We start from the raw sequence: 24,957 nt of genomic DNA on the forward strand, positions 1-24,957 counted from the left end.
GAAGGTAGAGGTGTATTTCAGATGAGGTCTCATCGGTGCCTTGTATAACAGCACTAACCCTTTCATGTGTCTGCTGGAAATACCTCACCTGATGTATCCTAGGACAGCATTAACCTATTTCACAGCTGCATCACATTGGCAGCTCATAATTATCCTGTGATCAACCAATACACCCAGGTCTTTCACCTCCTCTGTCACTTCCAATTGATAAATCCCCAGCTTATTGCAAAATTATGCATTTGGAGACTAACAACTAGAATTTGTGCACTATTGATTTTCATCCCATTTCTATTACTCCAGCTTTCAAGGACATGCTGATTTTCTTGTATGATTTTCCTGTCCTCCTCCATATTGGCAATCCCTCCCGGCTCTGTGTCCCACTCCCACTTCTTGTGCCAAGATCACTAATAAAAGTGTTGAGTAAGATTGGTCCCAAGACTGATCCGAGGAACTGCACTAGTAACTCCCTCCAGCCTGACAACTCACCGTTCAATATGAGCCCCTTGTAGACTGCCCTTTAACCAATTCTTTCTTGACCTTTCAGTTCTCATATTAATCCCCATCGTCTCCAATTTAATGAATAGTTTCCCATGTGGAACTGTATCAAAAGCCTCACTGACGTCCAGATCAGGTTTCTCTGCACAATCTACCTTTTGTAATACCATGTTTTATTTATTTATAGTGCTGAAGGCTGGGAGGAACTGTTAGCAGTAGGCTGAGAATGGCCATGTGGAGGTGGGGGAGGGGATGGCAGACAGTGGGGGGAGTTGGAGGGATGCGGCATTGGAGGTGTATATGGGATTGTGTTTTGTAGGAGTCCATGTCTCTGCTCCCTGTGGCCGTGGCACGTTCCGTACCAAAGCAGCATGTCAGCAGAGCAGACGCACACACCGTAGCTCTGCCTGGAACACGCAGCGTTCACTGCCAGACGGGCTGGGCGATTTTTCAGGGACCCAGCTTGATATGCCTGGCTGGGGTGGGTTCAGTTGGACGGGGGTCTGGGGCTCTGATAGTTTGCGATGTTCCTTTTTGCATAGTCAGTTCTTTCCAGTTATTGTTTTACCCCCACCTATGCCAGGTGCCGTTCTCTTCGTAACTTGCTTCAGTTATTTCACTTCCAGTTTTTAAATGGGATCTAAGAATTGCAAAGCTGAATGAAAGATAAACAAACAGAACCATTTGAATGTTGGCCCAGAGCTGGTAGAACGGTACCTAGTGATGGTCGGCTGGGTCACAATATCCAATGAAATCTTGCAAACAATTATACAAATGGACCCTACTGCTGTTAAAACAACATGGTATTAATACTGATTCAAAACTGACATTAAAATTAGGAGAGAAACGCATGAGAAATGAACTGACACCTACTTACCATTTCTTACTGCCTAATATGTTGACACTCCCTCACAGCATCTTTTTTTCAAAGCGATGCACAGCACACAGTCAAGTTAATGAATGGAAGCACACCCATTATTGACTGCTTTGTGCTGCATGAGCATCTGATTAAGCACCTAATTACAACTGTACCACTGTAAGTGGAAATGTATCAACCCAGCTTAGCTCCAAGGTGTTTAGATGGGAATGAAAAGTTTCTAAATTAAATACATGGCAGAATGGTTAATGGGGAAAATACACTGAAGTGCCTCTACCCAGTCCTGTTGACTTCTTCTCCCAAACCCCCCATGAGTTCTGGCCTCTTGGTCAACTCAGCTCCCAGTCCCATATCAGCTGTGCCCTCTCCCAGCCTAACCCATTTCTACTGCAATTCTTCACCCTCCTCATCCAGGCAGGGGGCTGGCGCTGCAGCCCCTAAGGTACCTGCGTTAATCACTGTCTCTCATACTGGGGCTATTTAGATTTCAGGGAACGATTTCTCAGAATTACTGACTCTGGGAGATGGGAGAGAGGAGAGGCTGAGAGAGCGTTTGCTCTAACGGCCACGTTCAACTCTGGTAGCCTCCATGTTGCCTCATCCTCCACCCTCCCCCATGTGTCTCTGCTCTTGTGTCAGTGTGTCACCTGATCATAATGCCACTGGCTTCAGCAGAGCTCCTAGACAGGAGCTACATCACAAGGGGGTTACAGTACTGAGAGTGAAATACATCACAGAGAGGGTGTAATTATCCTGAAGTGAAACATTCCAGTCTAGGAAGCGAAAGAATTCAAGTACTTCATTACTTAAAATTATGCTTGAAAGGATTGGATTTTTATGAATAAATTGCAGTAAATGTTAATTTCACTGTACACACACAAATGAAAAAATATTGATATAGGTAATATACAGAAATGCTTCTAGAGAAAGTGGAGTTTGATTTAAGGATATTTACACTGTATATTTTAGGTGTGACAGACAATTTCTCTTTGAACAGTTATATGATTTGGCTTTTGGACTCTCAGCAGTTACTGTTATTAAATAATTGTTGTCTGACGACCCCCATAACTTCCCACAGCTCTGAACATTGAAATTGTAAACATTGAAAAAAGGGCTTAAAAATAAATATCTCTATCTGTTGAAATTAAAAGAAAGAAATAGACACAATGAATTTTGTCAAACCCACTTAACAGCAATTGCAATATGCTAGGGGATGGGAATTCACAACTAAGGCACCAACCTTAATTCTGCCCTGTAGTGACACCAGGCAATTGCCGTAGGGCTACGAATTAGGCATTTTAGTGTATATCGTTCCAGATTACAAATCGGTATGATCCAAAGACACATGAGATCTTTTCCTAAGGATATCACTGTCACTGGGTTGTTTCTCTTAGTGGTAATTCCCAGAAGTGAACAGATTAATAACATTTTATCAGCTATGAAGTGGCCATTTCAGATTTTTGGGGAGTGTTTGTTATTTTGCACTAGGGGCCAGGTCCTTGGAGAGACGGAACCTTGGTTGCATTTTAACTTCTCCATGCTCAGCAGCTTCTGGAATTTGGTTCAAAGTATTTACATGTTTCCCTGCCCTGTTCTTAAAAGTGCTGTTTTAGAAAGTGGGGAAGGGCAGGAACTGACTGCAGGATCAGTAGATGACTCCCTTAGATATTTATAGCTCATCGGAAGGAGGACGGGGATTGGTGGGCGTTTGGGGATTTAATAATAAACACACAAATATCATTGTTCTTAGTGAATTTTCATCTTCTAATTCCCATAACCCACTAATTATCCCTGGCTGCCCCCGGCAGTCTGGGGATGGAGAACTAGTAAACTCCTGTGGCCAGTGAGGAACCGAAGGCACAAGGATCTTTCAGTGGCTGACTCAAAGTCACCCAGAGTGAAATTCACTTCACTGGATAAATCCCTAGTTGCTGAGCTCTGCAGAGGGGTGGGGAGGTGAATTCCATCCCCCATTCTTGGGCATAGACCCCCCTCCAATTCTCACCCTGATCTCAGACACTACCCCACCTTCCCCTGCAGTGATGGACCCACTTGATGCTGCCAGAGCCATCTGCCATGCGAGCTAGAGAGGACAGAGGCCCAGCTCCAGAGCAGCTCCCCCTGCCCACAGCCTCCAAGCTGTGCTAGAATTGCCCTGACTTTCCAATCTGCAGATCAGTCCGGCTGTACCCAGCCCATGCACCCACCACACACAGTCTTTGTCACAACAAACATCCCAGGATTGGGAAAGACCATCTGGGGCTGGCTGCAGTCTCCCGTTGCTGCTGTGAGGGGAATGGGGTGGTCCCTCATAGAGGATACAAACATACCCAGGGGCAGAAGGGAAATGTAGTTTCTTCCAGGGGTTTGAAATGTTTGGTTTAGAGTCCTGAGCTCTGTCTTCCTGTTTGTCTCCTCCTGCCACTTTCAGATCTCTTGGAGAGACAAGGTGGGTGAGGTAATTGTTTTAGAACCAATTAAAAATACCTCTTTGCTGTCCTGGGACCAACATGGGTACAACAACTTTCCCCTTTGTACCCCCTCCCCATCTCACCTCCCCCTCAGCTGAGACTGTCCCATGTGATAGGAAAATAAGGGTTCAGTCCTGTCGCTGGATTGGGTCTTGCCAGCACTAACGGGAGGGAAAGCCTGTGTGCATTAATGACAGCAGCAGCTCTGGGACTCGACACATAGGGAGAAGAGATGGGAGTGAGCAGGCTGTGTTTGTGCCAGGTGTGAGTTACTCATGTGGGAATTCTGCACCGCTGCGTATGCACAGAATTCACGTCCAGCGCAGAATTTCTTTTTTTTGGCTTAAAGAAGATATGTTCTGCCTGAGAAGTGCTACAGTTCTGCCTTTCACCCCCAGAGGCCCGTGTTGCACCAGAACTGGCAGCAGCCAGCTGGGTTCATCTTGGTGGTAATTTGTTGCCCCGAGCTATACCCCAAATGGGAGGAGAGTTAGTGGGTGCAACTGGGGAGAGTCCTGAGACATGGCTGCCGCTGGAGGTGGGGACAGGGTGGTCATTCTCGACTCGCAAGAGGGTGTGGAAAGGGCACAGGAGGAGCCAGTGTCCCCTATGGCGAGTGCCCAGCCCCAGGTTATCCAGTCCCAGACGCTTCTTCCCCCACCATACCCCAAACCTCTTCATCCCTCCAACCATCAGTTGCCAGGCTTCCCTTGCTGCGAGCCCTTCCTGACTGCAGAGACCCTCTGAGCCAGTCGTGTGTCAGGGCTCAACCCTCTGGCTGCGTCCTCAGGGCACTTTCTTCCTCTCTCGGGGCACCATGCCACAGGGGCCCCACAAATCTACATTGCTCAGGCTTTGGCTTCAGCCCTGGGTGGTGGGGCTCAGGGCCCTGGACTTCAGCCCCATGCGCTGGGACTGGAGCTTTCTGCCCTGGGCCTCAGTGAGTCTAATGCTGCCCTTGCTTGGCCCCTGCCCTGAAACCTGCTAGTGGCCCCCAGGGGGCCCAGGACCCCTAGTTGAGAACCACTGCCTTGCCTCACGAATCACAGCAATGTTCAGGTTACTGCCAGTCATAGAATCATAGAATATCAGGGCTGGAAGGAACCTCAGGAGGTATCTAGTCCAACTCCCTGCTCAAAGCAGGACAATCAGGAGTATCTACTCATTTGGACTCACTGGGGAGCCACAGAAAGAAACAAGATGTGCTGAGGCAAGAAGGCCCAGTCTCAGAGCCCTTTTTGGAGTCACGCTTCCCAAAGGCTAAAACTAGGCCCAGCCCATGAAAGGAGCACTCCCAGGAGAGACTGGATAAAGGCTGGAGCATCAAACAGCTTTGTAAACCTGAGAGAGCTGCCTTGGGGACAGTGACAGGGAGAATCGCCAGAGTGACTCCTTGGATTCTGCTCTTCTCTGGCCTTTGGTTCTTAGAATCATAGAACTGGAAGGGACCTCGAGAGGTCATCTAGGCCAGTCCTCTCCACTCAAGGCAGGACTCAGTATTATCTAGACAATCCCTGACAGGTGTTTGTCCAGCCTGCTCTTAAATATCCCCAGTGATGGAGATTCCACAACCTCCCTAGACAATTTATTCCAGTGCTTAACCACTCTGACAGTTAGGAAGTTGTTTTCCTAATCTCCATCCTAAACCGCCCTTGCTGCAATTTAAGTCCGTTGCTTCTTGTCGTATCCTCAGAGGTTAAAAGAACAATTTTTCTCCGGCATGTTTGTAACAACTGTGGCAGAGCTCTGACCCTGCTCCGGTGGATCCTGCGCTTCATGCTGCCTCAGTGACTCACTGTGACCCTCCACGTAGCCCTTCTCTCTCTAGGGCCAGGGTTACAGTCTACTGAGCCCTTTTCATCACAGGCTGCAAGGAGGTTGGTGAGAGAACTCCCACAGTCTCTGTTCAGCCTCCTGTCCTGACATGGACCTGACTCCCCTTCCAGGAGCTGTTCCTGTAGTGGTGGGTTGGGGAGAACCCGGGCCCGCCCTCTACTCCGGGTTCCAGCCCAGGGACCCTAATGGTAGCAGTTGTTGGCAGCCAACCTTTCACTGCCAGAGTTGCTACATTTCCCTGGGCCACTTCCCGACAGCTCTCCTGCTTCTCCCTTCTTCACCCTTACCTTAGGGCTCCTTAACGATGGTTTGAGGTGTCTTCAGTAACCAGCCCTTAAGCCGCACTTCCTCTCCTCTGGCTCCCCGGCTCTCCTCTGCCTGACTGGAGTGAGCCCTTTTATAGTATCAGCAGGGCCTTAATTAGAGTCAGGTGGTCACATTAACTGAATGGCCTCACCTGACTCTTTACAGGTTAATTAGTCAGGTGTTCTCATTAGCCTGGAGCAGCCCCTGCTCTGGTCAGTCAGGGAACAGAAGACTCTTTCTCCAGTGGCCAGAAGACCTTCCTTCTGCTACTCTGCTGTAGAGGGTAGGAGGGAGAGGGCTGCTGTTGCTGTTCCTGCTGGGCCCTCGCTGCTGCTACTGCTGCTGCTACTGCTCCGGCTGCTTCCCTGGCTGGGCTGGACACCACCACCCACCCCCTTTCTCTGCTATCTGCTTGCTGGCTGGCTAGTAGATTTCCCCACCCAGTTGCTGCTGTTACTCCACCTACAGCCCCTGGGGGGGGCTGCTAACCTGCTCCCGGAGGGGAGTGAGGGACCCCAGCTCCAGCCCTTGTTGTTGAGGGCTCCACCACCACCATCTTCTGAGTGGGGTCCCTCCTGCCTGGCCACCAGACCACCGCCTGGAGCTGCTGGAGCTGCTGTGTTTGCTGGGGAGCTGCTGGAGCCCCGAGGAGGAGGAGGAGAGAGCTGCCTGCTGCTGGAGGACCTCATGGAGACTCTGCAGACCGCCGTGGAGGGGGCACTAAAGGACTGAGTATTTTTCAGACTGTGCTCTTGTGGTGGGGGTTTGGACTGTGTCTGTTGGGACGCCGGGGGTGTGGCGTGGAGCCTGCCACTGGACCATCCGTGTCCCCTTCGCCCCCACCACCATCGTTGCCCCCTCCACCACCCCCGCTGGCTGTTTTCCATCTACCTCGATCTCCTGCCTCTGGGACTGAGCTGCTCACCTGGCTTGCCACGCCCACTTCCACCATTTGGGCCTGCAACAGCAGCAGCCACCATTGACTTTTTTGCACAAGTGCCCGTGGGCGCACCCCCCACTCCCACCCCCTTGGCCTGGCCCCTTTCCTTTGCCGCATTTGTCTGCCCCACCCATTTCCTCTGTGGCCCTGACTGTCCTGCCCCAGCCCTGCAGCTAGCCCCGTGGTCCCTCTGCCCTGTTCCTAGCTCGACTTTCCCCCCCCAGCCCTGTGATCCCCCAGCCCTGATTGGCCCCTCCCCTCGTGCGCCCATGCCCCCTCCCATGCGCTTGTGCCCTTCCCCCATTTGAGTTTGCCCTTGTTCACTGCACCCCCCCCTATGCTGTTAGCCCCCCTGATCCCCTAGTGTAACTAGAGGAGCCGGAATTCCCCTCTGGGTCGGTGGCCTGCCACCCTCCCGCCCCTGGGTCCTTGCTTGCTCCCCTCGGTCCTTTAGCCTTCCCTTTCTGGCACCCTCCTCCCCTGCCTGCAGCCTAGCGGGGAGGGGTGGTCGCCTCCTTTCCCTCCCCTCCCCTCGCTGTTTGTCCCCCTCCCCGCTCTCGTTATGGCGGGGGACACGGTGGGGGAGACCCCTCGCGCTGCTCCCACCACCCCTCCTCCGGAAACCCCCATGTCCGTTCCCCGAGCCTCTACCTCGACCGCCGCTGCCGGTCTACCTGCCACTGCCCCCGCTGGGGCACTGGCAACGGCGAGTACCGGGGAAGCGTCCGCTGCTGCAACGTCCTTCGCCCCTTCCGTTTCGGGGGGAGCCCCCCCAGCCGGTGGGAAAGGTCGGGGTGGGAAGAAGGGTAAGGGCCCCGCTAAAAAGACCAAGCCCTCCATGGCAGGGACTACCCCCGCTGCCACGGCCCCACTACCGGCCGCGGCATCCCTCCCCGCTGTTCCCTCCACCAGCTCCGCGGGTGTCCCTCCCCCGGCCCCCAGGGCGTATGCCCAGGTGGCGGCAGCCCCCCCGCCTGCCGCTGCTCCTCCAACCGCCGCTTCCGCTTCCATCTATAGCGGCCGGGGCCCCTTCCCCACCTTGACCCGGAAGCACGGCGTCCGTTGCCTCCTGGTGCCCGCCTCGCCCCACGTGGAGACCTACGTGCGGGCGTTGGCGAGGGCCCACAGCCATCGTGGCGGCCTCCAAGATGTACGGGAAGGTAGTCTTCCTGGCGTCGGAGGCCGCCGCCCAGGAGGCGGTAGAGACGGGTCTGGCGGTGGGGGGCGTGTTCGTGCCCCTTGAGCCATTGGAAGACCTGGGAGTCCGCTTGATCCTGACTTCCGTCCCTCCCTTCCTGCCCAATGCCGCCCTGCTGCCCGCCCTTTCTGCCCTGGGGCGCCCTATCTCCGTCATCAGCCCTCTCCCGTTGGGCTGCAAGGACCCCGCCCTCCGTCACGTCCTCTCGTTCCGCCGGCAAGTGCAGCTTCAACTGCCGCCGGCGGCGCGTGACGGAGAGGCGCTCGAGGGGTCCTTTGTGGTCCCCTACCAGGGAGCCCGCTACCGGGTGCATTATTCAATGGGGGAGGCCCGGTGCTACCTCTGCCGGGCGATGGGGCACGTCCGGAGGGACTGCCCCTTGGCCCGGCACGGAGGAGCGTCCGAGACCCCCGAGCCCCAGCAAAGCACCGGCCCTATCACCGCCAGTGCCCCTGGCTGCCCGGCACCTGAAGCGGCACCTGAAGCTGCCCCTCCTCCTTCTCGTTCCGCCGCTGTGGAGGAGGGTGTGGCAGAATTAACGCCGGGCTTGGGAGAGGGCCCGCCCCAGGGAGACACCTCCCTTGTTCCTGTTGCCCCTCCATTGCTTCCCCGAGTCTCTGAGCCATCGCCCTTGCCCCCAGACCCGACCCCTGTTAGCCAGCCCCCGGATGAGGCCATGGAGGGCTGGTCCTTAGTACAGGGGAAGCGGGGCAAGCGGAAGGCTCAGGCCCCATTACATCTTTCGGATTTGGAGACCCCCCGGAAGAGCAGGAAGGGGGTCTCTGATGACGAGCCTTCCGCCTTGCCCCCTGACGACGCCCGTTTTGTGGTGCTGGCTGGGCACGACGTGGCAGCACCGGATGGTGACGCTGCCCCTCCTCCGGGGTCCCTTCCCGAAGAAGCCACCGAGGGAGCCCCTCTTGCCCCCTTGCCATCCGCAGCCCCCGCGAGTGCTGCGGTGGGCGTCGCTTCGGGTGTTGGCGGGGAGGGCCCCGGGGTGGCGGACGGCGATCTCCCCTCCATCTATGAGGAGATCGAGGCCCTGGGTCTGACCCCAGTTGCGCAGGGGGAGGACGACCCTTTGCTAGCGGGCCTCGATCTGAGCGACCTCACCTCGGTCCCCCTGTCCCCGGGTTCCCTACCCCTGACTGATGCTTCTGCTCCCACCTCTGAGGGTCCCCTGGGGTCTTCCATCAGCCCATCTGCAGGTGGCACCTCACTGACGGCCGCCGTGTCCACTGAGGCGACGGCCGGTGCCCCGCTACCCAGACCCGATTCCCAGGGGGTGTCCCTCTTGGGTGTGGGCCACCCGACCCCTGGCCCCACCCTTGTCCCCTCCACCTCCCGTGATGCCATTGCCACCCCTGGGGATACTCCCCAGGGCACGACCTTAGTTGTTTTTCCCTGCCCTGACCCATCAGGGGCTGCTGTTCTCCTTCCGCCGCCCCCTCTTGAACTGGGGAGCGGGGCGGGCCGCGTAGCGTCGGCCCATCAGGCGCCACGTCGAGGGTCTGCCCTCTGCCTGCCCGCCTCGTTGGGCCACGGGGCTGTGACGGGAGCCCCGCTGGGGGACGGTCGTCGATCCGTTACCCCACCCCCCCATGCGCTGAGGGAGGAGCTGCGGGAGTTCCTTGAGGACATCCGTGGCTCCCGCAACAAAGTCCATCTTGTGCTCCAGCGGTGGGGGGATTTCCACCTGATCCTCCGGGCCGCAAGGGCCCTCATGGGGGAGGGTAAGGGGACCGGGAAGCAGGCCGCCGCGGCCTACCGGCGGGTCTGCTTTTTCCGTGACTCTCTGCTCACCTACGGGTTTGGTCACGGATTGCTGCGCGGCCCGACAGAGGCTGCCGGCGAGGATCCCCCCCAACACTCCTCATGGCGCCGATCGTCTTTGCCACTTTGAACGCCCGGGGCTGTAGGATGGGTCTCCGCAGGAGCCAGGTGCTCTCCTTCCTTCGGGACGGGGGGTACTCTGTGGTTTTCCTGCAGGAGACCCATACGGATCCGGCCGCTGAAGCTAGCTGGCGGCTGGAGTGGGGGGACACGATCTACTTTAGCCACCTCTCGGTTCGCTCGGCAGGAGTGGCGACCCTGTTCTCCCCCGACCTACGGCCCGAGGTGCTGGGGGTCGCCGAGGCTGTGCCGGGCCGCCTGCTGCACCTCCGGGTCCGCATGGAGGGGCTTGTGATTAATCTCGTCAATGTCTACGCCCCGACATTGGGCCCGGAGAGGTTGCGTTTTTACCAGCAGGCATCCGCCTTCCTCGGCTCCCTGGATCCTCATGAGTGCCTGGTCCTGGGCGGGGACTTTAACACCACCCTCGAGGAACGGGACCGCTCGGGGACCGAGCAGTGCCCGGCCGCCGCGGACGTCCTCCAGGAGATCGTCGAACGACACTTCCTGGTGGACGTCTGGCGCGACCACCACCCGGACGACGTCTCGACGTTCACCTTCGTCCGGGTGGAGGCCCATCGGTCGCGCCACTCCCGGTTGGACCGCATTTACCTGTCACGTTTCCACCTTTCACGAGCCCTCTCCTCCAGCGTCCGGCCGGCCCCTTTTTCGGATCAACACCTTGCCACCGTGACGGCCTCTCTCTGCGCGGAGAGGCCGGGGCCGGCCTATTGGCACTTTAATAATAGTTTGCTGGAGGACGTGGGCTTCGTAGCGTCCTTCCGGGAGTTCTGGCTCGCCTGGCGAGGGCAGAGGCACGCCTTTCCCTCGGCGCGGCGATGGTGGGACCTGGGGAAGGTGCGCGCCCGGCTCTTCTGCCGCGACTACACCCGGGGCGCCAGCCGACGGAGGGATGCGGCGATAGGGCAGTTGGAGCGGGAGGTCTTAGAGCTGGAGAGGCGTCTGGCCGCCAGCCCCGAGGATCCATCCCTCTGCGAGGCATGCCGGGAGAAGCAGGAGGAGCTCCGGGCCCTCGAGGATCATCGAGCCCGGGGTGCCTTTGTTCGATCCCGCATCCACCTCCTTCGGGAGATGGATCGAGGCTCCCGCTTCTTCTACGCCCTGGAGAAAAGGAGGGGGGCCAAAAAGCACGTCACCTGCCTCCTGGCGGAGGATGGCACCCCCCTCACGGATCCGGTGGAGATATGCGGGAGGGCCAGGGCCTTCTACGCGGCTCTTTTCTCCCCGGATCCGACCAATCCTGCCGCTTGCAAAGTGCTCTGGGACGGACTCCCGACGGTCAGCGCGGGCAACCGGGACTGGCTAGAGCTGCCTCTCACTCTAGCCGAGTTCTCAGAAGCCCTCCGTCGCATGCCCACCAATAAATCTCCGGGCATGGACGGGCTGACCGTGGAGTTCTACCGCGTGTTCTGGGACGTCCTCGGCCCAGACCTAGTCACTGTCTGGGCCGAGTCTTTGCGGGGCGGGGTCCTCCCTCTCTCGTGCAGGCGAGCCGTGCTCGCCTTATTGCCGAAGAGGGGGGACCTCCGCGATTTACGGAACTGGCGTCCCATCTCGCTCCTCAGCACGGACTACAAAATCGTTGCGAAGGCCATCTCGATGCGGCTAGGGTCCGTGCTGGCAGACGTGGTCCACCCGGACCAGACCTACACCGTCCCGGGCCGCACAATTTTTGATAACTTGTATCTGGTCCGGGACCTTCTGGAATTAGGGTGTAGGGATGGTCTGTCGTTCGCCCTCTTGTCCCTGGATCAGGAGAAGGCGTTCGACAGGGTGGACCACGGGTATCTCCTGGGCACTCTGCAAGCGTTCGGCTTCGGACCCCAGTTTGTGGGTTTTCTCCAGGTGCTGTACGCTTCCGCGGAGTGTCTGGTCAGGCTCAACTGGACCCTGACCGAGCCGGTCAGCTTCGGGCGAGGAGTACGGCAGGGGTGTCCCCTCTCGGGTCAGCTGTACGCTCTGGCGATCGAGCCCTTCCTCTGTCTCCTCCGTCGGAGGCTGACGGGGTTGGTGCTCCGGGAGCCGGAGCTGCGGCTGGTCCTGTCGGCGTACGCCGACGATGTGCTCCTCGTGGTCCAGGACCCGGGCGACTTGGCGCGGGTGGAGGCTTGCCAGGCCATTTATTCGGCGGCCTCCTCCGCCCGGGTCAACTGGGTCAAGAGCTCTGGCCTGGTGGTCGGGGACGGGTGGCAGGCGAGCTCCCTCCCACCCGCGCTTCAGGCCATCCGGTGGAGCGCGGGTCCGCTGCTCTATCTTGGCGTTTACCTTTCTGCCACGCATCCGTCTCCGCCGGAGAACTGGCATGGTTTAGAGGGCGGGGTGAGAGCGCGGCTCCGGAAATGGACAGGACTACTCCGGTGCCTCTCTCTCCGGGGGAGGGCGCTGGTGCTGAATCAATTAGTCCTGTCCATGCTCTGGTACCGGCTCAACACCCTGGTCCCGGCCCCGGATTTCCTGGCCAACCTCCGGACGGCGGTTCTGGAGTTCTTCTGGCCAGGAACGCACTGGGTCTCTGCAGGGGTCCTTCATCTGCCCCTGGAGGAGGGGGGGCAGGGCCTGAAGTGCCTGCGCACTCAGGTCCGTGTCTTCCGCCTCCAGGCCCTGCAGAGACTCCTGTATGGTGTGGGTAGTCCAGCGTGGAGCATATTGGCGCACGCCTTCCTCCGCCGCTTCCGAGGGCTCCGATACGACCGGCAGCTCCTTTATCTCGATCCGAGGGGCCTTCCGCGAGACCTCTCCGGGCTGCCGGTCTTCTACCAAGACCTCCTCCGGACCTGGAAGCTCTTTTCAACGACCAGGTCCGTGGCGGCCACCGTGGGGGTCGATCTCCTCGCGGAGCCCCTGCTACACAACCCCCATCTCCGTGTGCAGGTGGCGGAGTCCCCCGCGGTGCGCCAGAGGCTGGTCTTGGCAGGAGTCACCAGGGTCGGAGACCTCCTGGACTACGACCGGGGAGACTGGCTGGATCCCCTGACGCTCGCTCAGCGCATGGGGCTCTCCAGCCCTCGTACCCCCCGGCGCGTACTTCAGGAGGTGAAGGCCGCTTTACTGCCCGCTGCTCGAGTTTACCTCGACCGGGTCCTGCGAGAGGGCATGCCCCGCCCACCTTCCACCCCGGGCCCTGTGGACCTTTTTATCGGGCCCCTGCCCCGTGGACCCAATCACCCCCCTCGCCCTTTCACAGCGAGCCAGCTGCCCGATCTGCAGCCGGTTCTGTTCCAGACCGTGCCACGAAAACATCTGTACACGCTCGTGCTCCACACGCTTCACTACCTCACCGTCGCATCCCGCCCCGATACGAAATGTCGGGACCTCATGCCACCTCTCGAGGGTGAGGAGCCCCGGTGGGCCAGCCTGTATTCTGCCCTAGTCCCGAGGCCTGCCGGGGATGTCAGTTGGCGGCTCCTTCACGGGGCCGTGAGCACGGGCGTGTACTTGGCGCGGTTTATCCCTGTCCCCAACACCTGCCCCTTTTGCGGCGTGAAGGAGACCCTGGCACATGTTTATTTAGAGTGTGCCAGGTTGCAGCCCCTGTTCCGGCTCCTCTTGGATCTCCTATTGCGTTTTTGGTTGCACTTTTCTCCTCACCTGTTTATCTATGCACTCCCCATTCGTGGCCCCACGAAGTCGCGGGATCTCCTTGTCAACCTCCTCTTGGCCCTGGCCAAACTGGCCATCTATAAAACCAGGGAGAGGAGGTTGGCCGACGGGATTTCCTGCGACTGTGGGGCCTATTTCCGCTCCTCCGTCCGTTCACGCATCCGGGCGGAGTTCCTCTGGGCGGCGTCCACTGGCTCCCTTGACGCCTTCGAGGAGCAGTGGGCGTTGTCCAGGGTTCTCTGCTCGGTGTCCCCATCTGGTTCCCTTCGTTTAGCCCTATGACCTCACTCCCGCTCCTGTTTTTTTTCATTGGTTGTCCCACGCAATTAGTTAGTGTCCCGGACCTGTGGATCCTCCCCTTAGGCTGGGGGGAGGTCCTTTAGCAGTGGGCGGGCTTCGCCCGCCCACTTCCTGGATGCTAATAGGGCTATTCTGCTGTACCCACCTGGCCTGGGTCTATCACACAACCTTTTATGTACTTGAAAACTGTGATCATGTCCCCTCTGAGTCTTCCCCAGTTTTTTTCAATCTTCCCTCATAGGTCATGTTTTCTAGATCTTTAATAATTTTTGTTGCTCTTCTCTGGACTGTCTCTAATTTGTCCACATCTTTCTTGAAATGTGGCCCCCAGAACTGGACACACTACTCCAGTTGAGGCCTAATCAGTGCGGAGTAGAGCGGAAGAATTTCTTCTCGTGTCTTGCTTACAATACTCCTGCTAATACATCCCAGAATGATACTTGCTTTTTTGCAACACTGTTGACTCCTATTTAGCTTGTGATCCACTAGGACCCCCAGATCCCTTTCCACAGCGCTCCTTCCTAGGCAGTTATTTCCCATTTTGTATGTGTGCCACTGATTGATCCTTCCTAAGCGGTGTACTATGCATTTGTCCTTATTGAATTTCATCCTATTTACTTCAGACCATTTCTCCCGTTTGTCCAGATGATTTTGAATTTCAGTTCAATCCTCCAAAGCACTTGCAACCCCTCCCAGCTTGGTATTGCCCGCAAACTTGATAAGTGTAAGAGAAAGACTCTGCTCCTGGGAGAGTGTCACCCTGTCTCAGAGGGTTACACCCTGGTGGGAGGGGGCTAGGCCTGTACTGGGATAAGGTCACTCTGTGCTTCACAGTGTGGCAGAACCTAGAATGTCCATTAGCAGGGGAAAACCTGGGGGGAATCGACATGTGGAAAGGACAGAAACCCTGTCTGAATTCTCTCACATTGCCCTTCTTGCCCTGGCAGGCTACAGAATAACAACATCCACGTTTCGCCCCAAATCATCCCGTCCTCCCACGGGGAAGGAAATGGCTTCAATGGAGCTGGCTCAGGTAAGGGATTCTCAGGGAGCTGGTGGTGGGTTCTGCTTGGAGGGAGAGGAGCAGTAAATGTACAGGAGGGTGGGAGCCAGTGATGAGCTGCCAAAATATTAACAACAGGTTCCCTTGTACTCACCTCACGAGGGGGTCATGCCACATCCAACCCCCTGTGTTCCTTGACACCCCCCCGGGGACCCCTGACCCATCCCCCTCCTTCCCTGTCCCCTGACTGCCCCCTGCCGCCCCATCAAACCCTTCCTCTCATTCTTGATGCCCCCCTGGAACCCCTGCCCCATCCAACCACCCCTTCTCTCTGTCCCTGACTGCCCCCCAGCACCTCATCCAACCCCTGCTCCTTCCTGACTGCCCCCCGGGACCCCCATTCAACCCCCTTGTACCCTGCCCTCTGAGCGCCCCGACCCCTATTCAGCCCCCCACAACCCACCGAACACCCCCTCCCTGCCCCCTTACCACACTGCCTGGGGCCAGGACCGCGACTGGTGCCACAGGATCCGACTCCCCGATCCGGGATGGAGCCACTCGGCCGAGACCGCAGCCAGCTCTGCCGGGACCGCGACTGGCGCCACAGGATCCGACTCCCCGATCCGGGATGGAGCCGCTCAGCCGGGACCAGTGCTGCAGGGCCCATGCTGGGCCGGATTGGAGCCGCTCAGCCGGGACCAGCCAGAGCCAGGGGTGCTTGGCTGGGACCCGGCTGGGGCACTCAGCCGGGGCCACGGGGAGCCGCTCAGGTGGAGCCGGACTGGGCCGTGCACACGGTCGCCCCCCCCCGGCCTGGCTTACCTGCCTGCTGCTTGTTTCAGGCTTCGCGCAAACATTTGATTCGTGGGAAGCAGGGGAGGGGGAGGAAAAGGAGGGCGGAGTGTTCAGAGGAGAGGGGGAGGTGAGCTGGGGCCGGGGGCCAGGTGGACAGCTGCCCGAGCCTTTGTTAAATTTAAAAGCTTTTTTAGAACCGGTTGTCCTGGAACAACCGGTTCTAAAAAGGCTTCTAAATTTAACAACCGGTTCATGCCACCCGGCTGGAGCTCACCACTGGTGGGAGCTGCTAGAGGTGGTGGGAGGCAGGAAATATCCTGGGTGGAGAAAGGGAGGGGACAGGATGTGACAAACCTGCTGAGACTTGTGTAATGTAGGGTGTGATGGGTTGTCACCCCGGGGTGCAGTCTGGGGGGCTTCTGGGAACCGCTGTGCCCTCTAACCCTCAAGCTGGGCTGGCCCTTCTCTCACTGCTTTGCTGGAGATTCAGCCAGCCTCTCCAGGCCCTGTTATCACCCAACACGACAGCAGGTGGCGCCATGCAGCCAACTAAGCTACCTGAGTGCTTTACCTGAGCCACTCAAGGACAGATAGAGACAACAGCCAATTTCCCAGCGATAAGTGTTAGCAAACAGATCAAAGCAGATTACTTAGCAAATAACCAAAAACTCAAACCAAGGCTAACATACTAGATGGATTGAATTTGAATTAGCAATTTCTCACCCTGACTGATGCTACAAGCAGTCCCCCAAGTTTCCATACACAAGGTAGAAATCCCTTTACACTGGGACCAGCACTTCTCCCACTTCAGTCTTTGTTCCTCAGGTGCTTCCAGCAGTTCTCTTGTGCAGGGAATGAGGCCAAGAGATGATGTCACACCCCATCTTATGTAGCTTTTCCATATGGCAGGAACCATTTGTTCCAAACTCAGTTCCCAGTCCAGTTTGTGGAAAAATACAGGTACCAAAATGAAGTTCATTGTCATGTGGTCTGGTCACATGTCCTAGCATGTCCTGCTGAGTCATAGTAGCCATGACTCATAGGCTGGCTGAAACAATCACTGGAAGGCTAAGCTCTTCTGCGGTCCATTGTCTTTGTTGATGAGCCATCAGCACTGTCTGGCTTCTTCATTGTTGTACCTGAAAGGCTCGTTGTGGTTGTTACCCAGAGTAAGCACATTTGAAAGACAGATACAGAGTCAATATCCATAACTTCAGATACAAACATGATCCATGCACACAGGTAGGATAAGCATATTCAGCAAATCATAACTTTTCTAATGACACCGCACATGACTCATCTTGTACAAAATGCCTCATGTCCTAATCATATAATCCTGCCACTATGCTGAATATGGGCTGTAGTGTGAGATAGGTCCTAATGTCAAAGCACAAGTGTAGAGAATGGAACTTCCCCTCTTTGTGGAACAGGAAATAACCCCCTAGCCAGGGCTGGGAAAACTTCCCAGACTCCCAGTGCTGGAGCCTGAACCTACTGACACTTCATTAGTTACCCCCACCCCCAGTCTTTGTGGCAACTGCAAACGTTATCAGTGATGATTTTATTTTCTCTTCCAGGGCATTGATAAGAATGTTAAATAGCACAGGGCCAAGATCCAATCCTTACGGGAACCCCCTAGAAAGAAATCCACTCAACCATGGTTCCCTATTTTAAATCCCAGTTTTTAATCTATTTAATGTATGCTGTGTGTATTTTGTACCTTTCTAGTCAAAATATTGTTCTGAAGCAACTCATATGCCTACGTATAATTACATCAATACTATTAGCTGCAACCAAACTTTTGATCTCATCCAATAAGGATATACAGTTAGTTTGATAGGATCTATTGTGTCTACACCTTTTTAATGGATACTAATTATATTACCCTCCTTTCTTTATTAATGAAATCCAGTATCGGCTGCTCCATTCTCTTGACGCAGCTAATGACAAGTGTGTCAGTCTGAAATCGATACTGGGCATCTCTTTTATACTTTTTAAATATTGGCACAGCATTAGCTTTATTCCAGTCTTCTGGAATTTCCCAAGTGTTCCAAGTCCTAATTAAAGTCAACATTAACAGTCCACCACGCTCCTCCAGCAGGTCTTTCAGAACTCTAGTTATCTGGACCCACTGATTTAAACACATCTAACTTTAGTAGCTGCTGTTTAACATCCTCATGAGTTACTTCTGGAATGGAAAGACTGTCAGCGTCAACATCTTATGATATGAGTTACATCATCTGTTTGTCTCCAAATCCAGGAGAGAAATATTTATTGAACACTTTTACCTCTTCTGCATGTTTGTTGATTATTCTGCCATTTCCATCTAGTAATGTACCACTACCATTGTTAGGATTAATTTTGTACTTTTAAAAACTTCCTTCTTATTTTCATTGGTTGATCATTGATTTCTGTTAGCTTCCCTTGCCAACTTTCTACAATTCTGAACTTCGAACTTAGATTCTTTACTATTGACTTCCTTTTTCTTCCATATATTTTATTTGGAGAGTGTTGGGATTCCTAACAGGGAGCCACCAGCAGGGTCCAGAGACAGCCCCATCTCCTATATCTATCTCTGGCTAGTAGGTATATGATAAATGTGATGACCCTGCCTCCGCCTGTCAGCTGGGAGACACAAAGGTTCTCTCTTTCTACCCTCTGATGCCACCTGGCTGTTCTAGGCAAGGTGAGGTGGGACTCTGTTAACATGTGCCTCCCGGAGCTTCCATTTACCTGGGGCTACTGTTCTGTGAGTAGTGGGGCTGTGAGTGGGGCAACAGGTACTGAGTGTTGGACTCTTGCTCTTTCAGGGGCCGGTGACCTTCGAGGAGGTGGCTGTGTATTTCACCAGGGAGGAATGGGCTCTGCTGGACCCCACTCAGAGAGCCCTCTACAGGGATGTCATGCAGGAGAACTATGAGACGGTGGTCCTGCTGGGTAAGAAGTCCTGTCCCCTGGGTTATTAGAAGCTGTGGGGTCTCTAAATAACCTGAGCAGTATTAACTGTATACCTTTATTCATCATCCAAGTTTTGACAAGTTTCTTTGTCCCCCGTTTTTTTCCTTATCTCCAATACACTAGTAGGCAGCAGGGAGGGAGGAGGTTGTGAGAGACGAGGAGGGAACACAAGAAGCTCCCAAGGTGCCGGGAGGTGGTGCCAGCTGCCAGTATTGGGAAGAAGGGGAGGGGAGTGTGGAGGAAGGGCACCCAGGAAGTGGGCTGGGTGGGTCAGTGGGAGGGAGGAGAGGTTTGGGGATCTAGAGCTGTGGGGGATCCCAGACTTTTAACCCTGAATCCCTACACAAACCTCAGGTAAATCGCATACTTCAGCATAAACACTCTCACAAAGCCTCAACTTAATATAAGGCCCTGAACTGTAGCAAGCTTAGGCCACGTTTACTAAATCGTATCACTAAATCGACCATGGCTAGATCGATCTCAGAGCGTCCATCCGGCTGTAGTGTTGACCTGCCCTTAATAACCCATTTATCTATGTTCACCTCCTTGCCCCTCCACGCATGGTCCAAGCTAATAAGCAATTCTCTGATCATGACATCTTACCTCTAGCGAGTATGAAATTGCCCACAAGACGTGAGACTAGGTCATAGATCGTAAAATCAGCTCGGGGTCAAGAAGAGTGAGAGTTTGGAGAGAGTCTTGTCCCCCCTCTCCACATCTGCAGCAGCCACAAGCTGTCTTCCCTCCCGGCTCCTTGGATCTCTGAGCCTGTCCCTCCTGAGGCTGCGTGGCCCAGTTCTTGTTTCTGACCTTCTCCTTTTCCGGAAGAATTAGAGGCTGTTGCTCCTGAATGTTAGTGTGTAATTTCCCAGCCTTCTCCTCCCACTGGGGGAGTTTAATTCTCCCTCCCATTACACCTGAGTCACTAGATTTCCTAATTCCCCAAAATGTGCTTTTGCGATGTCACAGTTCTGGGGTAGCGAAGCCTTTGACCTGCCTCCATGGTCTGCTCAAGGAATGGCCCCTCAGGTGTCAGGCCTGTAGCCAGCCCCTCTCTATGGGCAGGGACCCACCTGCCTCTCCTTTTTGACCATTGTGAGAGGATTGCAGCATGTCCTCCACTGTGTTTGCTGGACTAACGTCCAGTTCCTGTGCTTTGCTTTCTCTCCAGGGGCTGTGAGCAGTGTGTGTGTGAAAGAGATAGTGGGGTCTATCCGTTCCCCCATTCTATGTCTGTCTTGTGTATTTAGATTATAAATTCTTCAGGGCATGGGCCAGCTACTATTCTGTGTTTGTACTCTGCCTAGCACAATGGGGACCCACTGTTAGTTGCTCCTTAGCACTAAGGTAATGAATATGATTTATAATCATAACTCTCCTGCCACTTTGAGCCAAGGAAGCTGGCCTTGGGATGTTACTGCTTAAAAATGAGCTGGGGGTTAAAACCATGGACTATTCTTTGTGACAAGTATCCCACAAATTCCACTGACCTCCCTTGTTTTCTTTGCCTGCAATAGGGTTTCCAGTTTCCAAACCTGATGTGATCTCACAGCTGGAACGAGGGGAAGAGCCGTGGGTCCCAGACCTCCAGGGCTCTGAGAAAGAAGTGCTTCCAAGGGCTGTCTGCACAGGTGAGGAATTGGTTAAACCAACTCAAAAACTGTGTGGGAATGCAGGAAACATTTGGGATGCCCTACAAAGACCCTGTGAGCTCTCCAAGTTCAGGATTGTTCCCTGCAGATGTGGAATCATTATGGCAGATGTCACTCATGGCTTCCCTCCTATTCTGACTGACAACTGGCAGCAGGTCGCTCCCTGATCTCTCTTTCCCCTGTGTATTCTCATGAGATTCAGACCAAAACTGATCCCTTCCTCTCTCCTCTGGGGAAGGGTTTCGGGAAAATCAGCTCTTGATAGGTTTGATCACTCCCCCACATATTTTGGATTGTTCATCCCTTTTTCCATTCCTCTCTCTGAGATTTTCTTTCTTTCCGGTGCAGATAGTGATCTATGTCCGGATTCTCTCTGTCTCCCATCAGGTGATGGGATGGTGAGTCAGAATGAGGAGGAGAAACCCCATCAGGAAGATGCTGAGCAAAGAGAACCACATGGAACTTTATCAGGAAGATCCAAAGGGAATGTTTCCGGGAGTTATGCACTCCCAGAAAAAACAAAAGCCTGTGAGACTCAGGGGAGGCCAGAGGGAAACTTTAGTAGCCTCTCAGACCTTATAACAAGCAACAGAATCAACTTGGAAGAGACACGCTACACATGCCATGAATGTGGGAAAAGCTTCAATCGGAGCTCTGCCCTTATCAGACATCAGAGAATCCACACAGGGGAGACGCCCTACACATGCGCGGAGTGCGGGAAAAGCTTCAGTCTGCGCTCAAACCTTATCAGACATCAGAGAATCCACACAGGGGAGACGCCCTACACGTGCTCTGAGTGTGGGAAAAGCTTCAGTCGGAGCTCAGACCTTATCAGACATCAGAGAATCCACACAAGGGAGACGCCCTACACATGCGCGGAGTGCGGGAAAAGCTTCAGTCAGAGCTCAGACCTTATCACACATCAGAGAATCCACACAGGAGAGAAGCCCTACACATGCGTGGAGTGCGGGAAAAGCTTCAGTCTGCGCTCAAACCTTATCAGACATCAGAGAATCCACACAGGGGAGACGCCCTACACGTGCTCTGAGTGTGGGAAAAGCTTCAGTCGGAGCTCAGACCTTATCAGACATTGTAGAATCCACACAGGAGAGACGCCCTACACATGCGCGGAGTGCGGGAAAAGCTTCAGTCGGAGCTCACACCTTATCATACATCAGAGAATCCACACAGGAGAGAAGCCCTACACATGCGCGGAGTGCGGGAAAAGCTTCAGTCGGAGCTCACACCTTATCACACATCAGAGAATCCACACAGGGGAGACGCCCTACACGTGCTCTGAGTGTGGGAAAAGCTTCAGTCGGAGCTCAGACCTTATCAGACATTGTAGAATCCACACAGGAGAGACACCCTACACATGCACTGCGTGTGGGAAAAGCTTTAGTCAGAGTTCAGACCTTATCAGACATAGGAAAATGCACATGGGTGAGAAACCTTATGAATGCACTGAGTGTGGGAAAAGCTTTAGTCAGAGCTCAGACCTTATCACACATCGAAGAATCCACGCAGGAGAGAAGCCCTACACATGCTCTGAGTGCGGGAAAAGCTTCAGTCACCGCTCAAACCTTATCACACATCAGAGAATCCACACAGGAGAGACGCCCTACACGTGCACTGAGTGCGGGAAAAGCTTCAATCAGTGCTCACACCTTATCACACATCAGAGAATCCACACCGGGGAGACGCCCTACACGTGCACTGAGTGCGGGAAAAGCTTCAATCAGCGCTCAAACCTTATCACACATCAGAGAATCCACACAGGGGAGAAGCCCTACACATGCTCTGAGAGCAGGAAAAGCTTCAATCAGAGCTCAAACCTTATCAAACGTAGGAAAATCCACATGGGTGAGAAATCTTATGGATGCTCTGTGTGGGAAATGTTTCTTTAATCATTCAGGCCTCATCTTACATCAGAGAATCCACACAGGAGAGAAGTCCTACACATGCTCTGAGTGCGGGAAAAGCTTCAAGCACAGCTTAAACGTTGTCTCACATAGGAGAATCACACTGAGTGCGGGAAAAGCTACAATCAGCGCTCAAGCCTCATTAGACATCAGAAAATCCCCATGAGAGAGAACTGTAATAAATCCCTTGACTAGGGTTGGCCAAAAATTTTTTTTTTTTAAATCACATTTGCTCATTCCTACATAGTGATTTTTGTACCATATTCACTGTGGTCTCTCAGCTCCCCCAGATCAGTTGCCTGCTTCTGTCTTTTGCAGCTCATCCTTCTTCGGGGTCAGTCCTGTGATCTTTTCTATCAACTCCTTTCCTTTTGACTCGTAGGAGTGTGTGTTCCTCCAGCCAGGAATGTTCATCACCTCCAGGTGTGGGGAGAGAGGTTAGCTACACTGAGGCAAAAACTACCTGTGCCTGACATCCACTAGGGCTGCACATGTCGTTGGCTGCTCAAGTTAGTGATCTTAATGTGAAAAATTGTAGTGCAGATGCAGCCCAGGTGCAATGGTTGGCATTAGCTTCCCCCTTGACCTGACCTAAACTCCATCACTGTTCCTAGTCTAAACAAACCCTGAGCATCACGGTTATACTGTTCCCCCATTTCACAGCAATTGTTAGTCATCGAATTCTCCCTTGGGGAACAAATTGTTTCATTCCCAGTTGCTCTGATGTTGCTGCAGGTTGTGCTGGGGAGCAGATATTTTTATTATCATTTTCCGCACTTAAAATATATTGAACTATAAGAAAGAGCAGGAACAGGGCAGGGATAGGGGAAAATGTCATTTCACCCATTGCAACGACAGATGTAGTTAGGGTAAGTCAGAGGAATTCCGTTATTCCCCATCACCATCCTCCTTCAATCCATGCTAGAGCCTAAGAATCCTTTTCCTTTCCCCCGTTGTGGGATGGGAGACTTCCAAAAGTGCTCCCTGTGCTATAGCACATGGCTAAGCTCAGAGAATAAACCCCAAACAGCCCCTGAGCTTTGCTTTTTGAATTCTGTGTTTCCGATTACTTCAAGCCTGGGCACTGTGATTATTTACCAGTTTCTCTAGCACTGTTCCTACCACTGTTTCTGTAACCTTTTTTGTTTTTTATGGGACAGGGTTGTTATTCCTTTGCCTAACCCCAACCTGGAAGGCCAGGGTGTCTGTTTTCTCTGGCCCCATCCCCACAGACAAATCTGACAGGGTTGAACCTGCCAGGAGCAAACAAAAAGCCCCATCAGTCACACACACAAAGCAGATAGACACACACACAAGACACAGAAGAAACTGAATTATTTGAGCTATCAACATTTCCACTTTCCCACAGCATGTTAGTTCTGAAGGTTGTTTTAATTTGTTTATTTTCTTGGAACCAGAACTGGGGAAAGAGAACACTGGAGTCAGTGGTATTAGAGCAGGAAGGGATAAGTCTCATGATTTGTCACTAACCAAAGGCTTTGTGAACAGAGCGATAATGTTACTGAATGGTCTGGCTAACCCTGCAGTTAGAAACAATCAGCTCTATGGGTGGTAAATTTACAGAGGCTTTGCTGCTGATCATGAAATAGCAGCTTGTACACAAGTTCACCGGAGCTCGACCCTCTCTGGGGTGGAGGGGAGCCACACCAGGTCACTGCACACTGATGGGTCCAGGGAAATAGTCCAGCCGGGGTCTCCCTTGGCAGCCCTTGTGGCAGTCAGCTGCCCTGTGGGGCAAGAGGCTCAGGCCCTTCGGCAGGGCTGAGCCGTAACAACAGTTAAGGCCTGGCCTTAGGTTAGGACAGGGCAGCAAACATTGAGTCAGGAGGCTCAGGCCCTTCGGCAGGGCTGAGCAACAGTCACAGGCTTCGGCCTCCTCAGGCCAGGGAGAGGGGGAGTCTGCCCCCCAGGAATGGGGTGGCAGGGGGGACGCAGGCCCTCCCACTCCACTGCGTCCCAGCCCGGGGCCCTAGCAGCGGCTGACGATCCGTTGCTTAGTCAGTGGGGATCCTGGCCGCAACACACCGACATAGGCTCCGGTACTGCTGCAGCCAGACTGGGGTCGGCTGCCCCCCGGGCTACTTCTGTACGCCCTCTTGGGAGCTACCTGGATCCAGACGTCGGCCTCTGCAGGGCCCAGGAGCATGGGCTCGTCGCGGCCGGGGCTGGGCGGCAGGTCCGGCAACTCCTCCGGGTAGCAGGGGAGCTCTGGCCAGTCTGGGCGGCTGCCTGGGGCAGCTGGAGCCTCCCAGTCTCGAGCTCCCCTGGGGACGTCTGCTCTCTCTGGCCGCTGGGGCCTGACTGAGCTCTGAGGGCCGGCCTTTATAGTTCCGGGTCGCCGCCTGATGGTTTGGGGGCGGGTTCAGAACTCCCTAGCTCCGCCCACTCTGGCCTCCGGCTGGGCTCTTCCTCTGGGGAGGAGGGGAGCCACTCCACCTCACTACACAGCTGTTTAAAGGCAATGTGCTTCTATTTCAATGCCTCTGAAAGTACAGAAAACAATGATCTGTGTTAAAGGAAAGTTGCCATTTCTCAGAGCACCAATTTCTATTGTGTGTGTACAGAAGGTTTGAATGTGTAGCAGGTAGTTTAGTAAAACTTAACTATTTTATGTGTGTAACAGGCTCCTGCCCACGTCCAGCAGAGGTTTCAATCACATACGATGGCAA

At 54.4% G+C, this 24,957-nt stretch overlaps 1 protein-coding gene and 1 pseudogene across 1 annotated transcript; one reads left to right on the forward strand and one right to left on the reverse strand.

Annotated features, from left to right (window-relative positions):
• Positions 1 to 24,957, reverse strand: part of LOC120381919 — a 480,690-nt pseudogene that overhangs the window by 83,571 nt on the left and 372,162 nt on the right.
• LOC120381921 (zinc finger protein 271-like) lies at positions 20,963 to 22,464 on the forward strand (the record flags this gene model as incomplete). Its single annotated transcript, XM_039500083.1, has 2 exons — positions 20,963 to 22,149; positions 22,232 to 22,464. Coding segments are annotated over 2 exons (1,389 nt in total), but the record flags the coding sequence as incomplete, so codon positions are not given.

Source organism: Mauremys reevesii, linkage group 14 (assembly GCF_016161935.1).
Source record: "Mauremys reevesii isolate NIE-2019 linkage group 14, ASM1616193v1, whole genome shotgun sequence".
In the NCBI taxonomy this organism is placed as follows: Eukaryota; Metazoa; Chordata; order Testudines; family Geoemydidae; genus Mauremys; species Mauremys reevesii.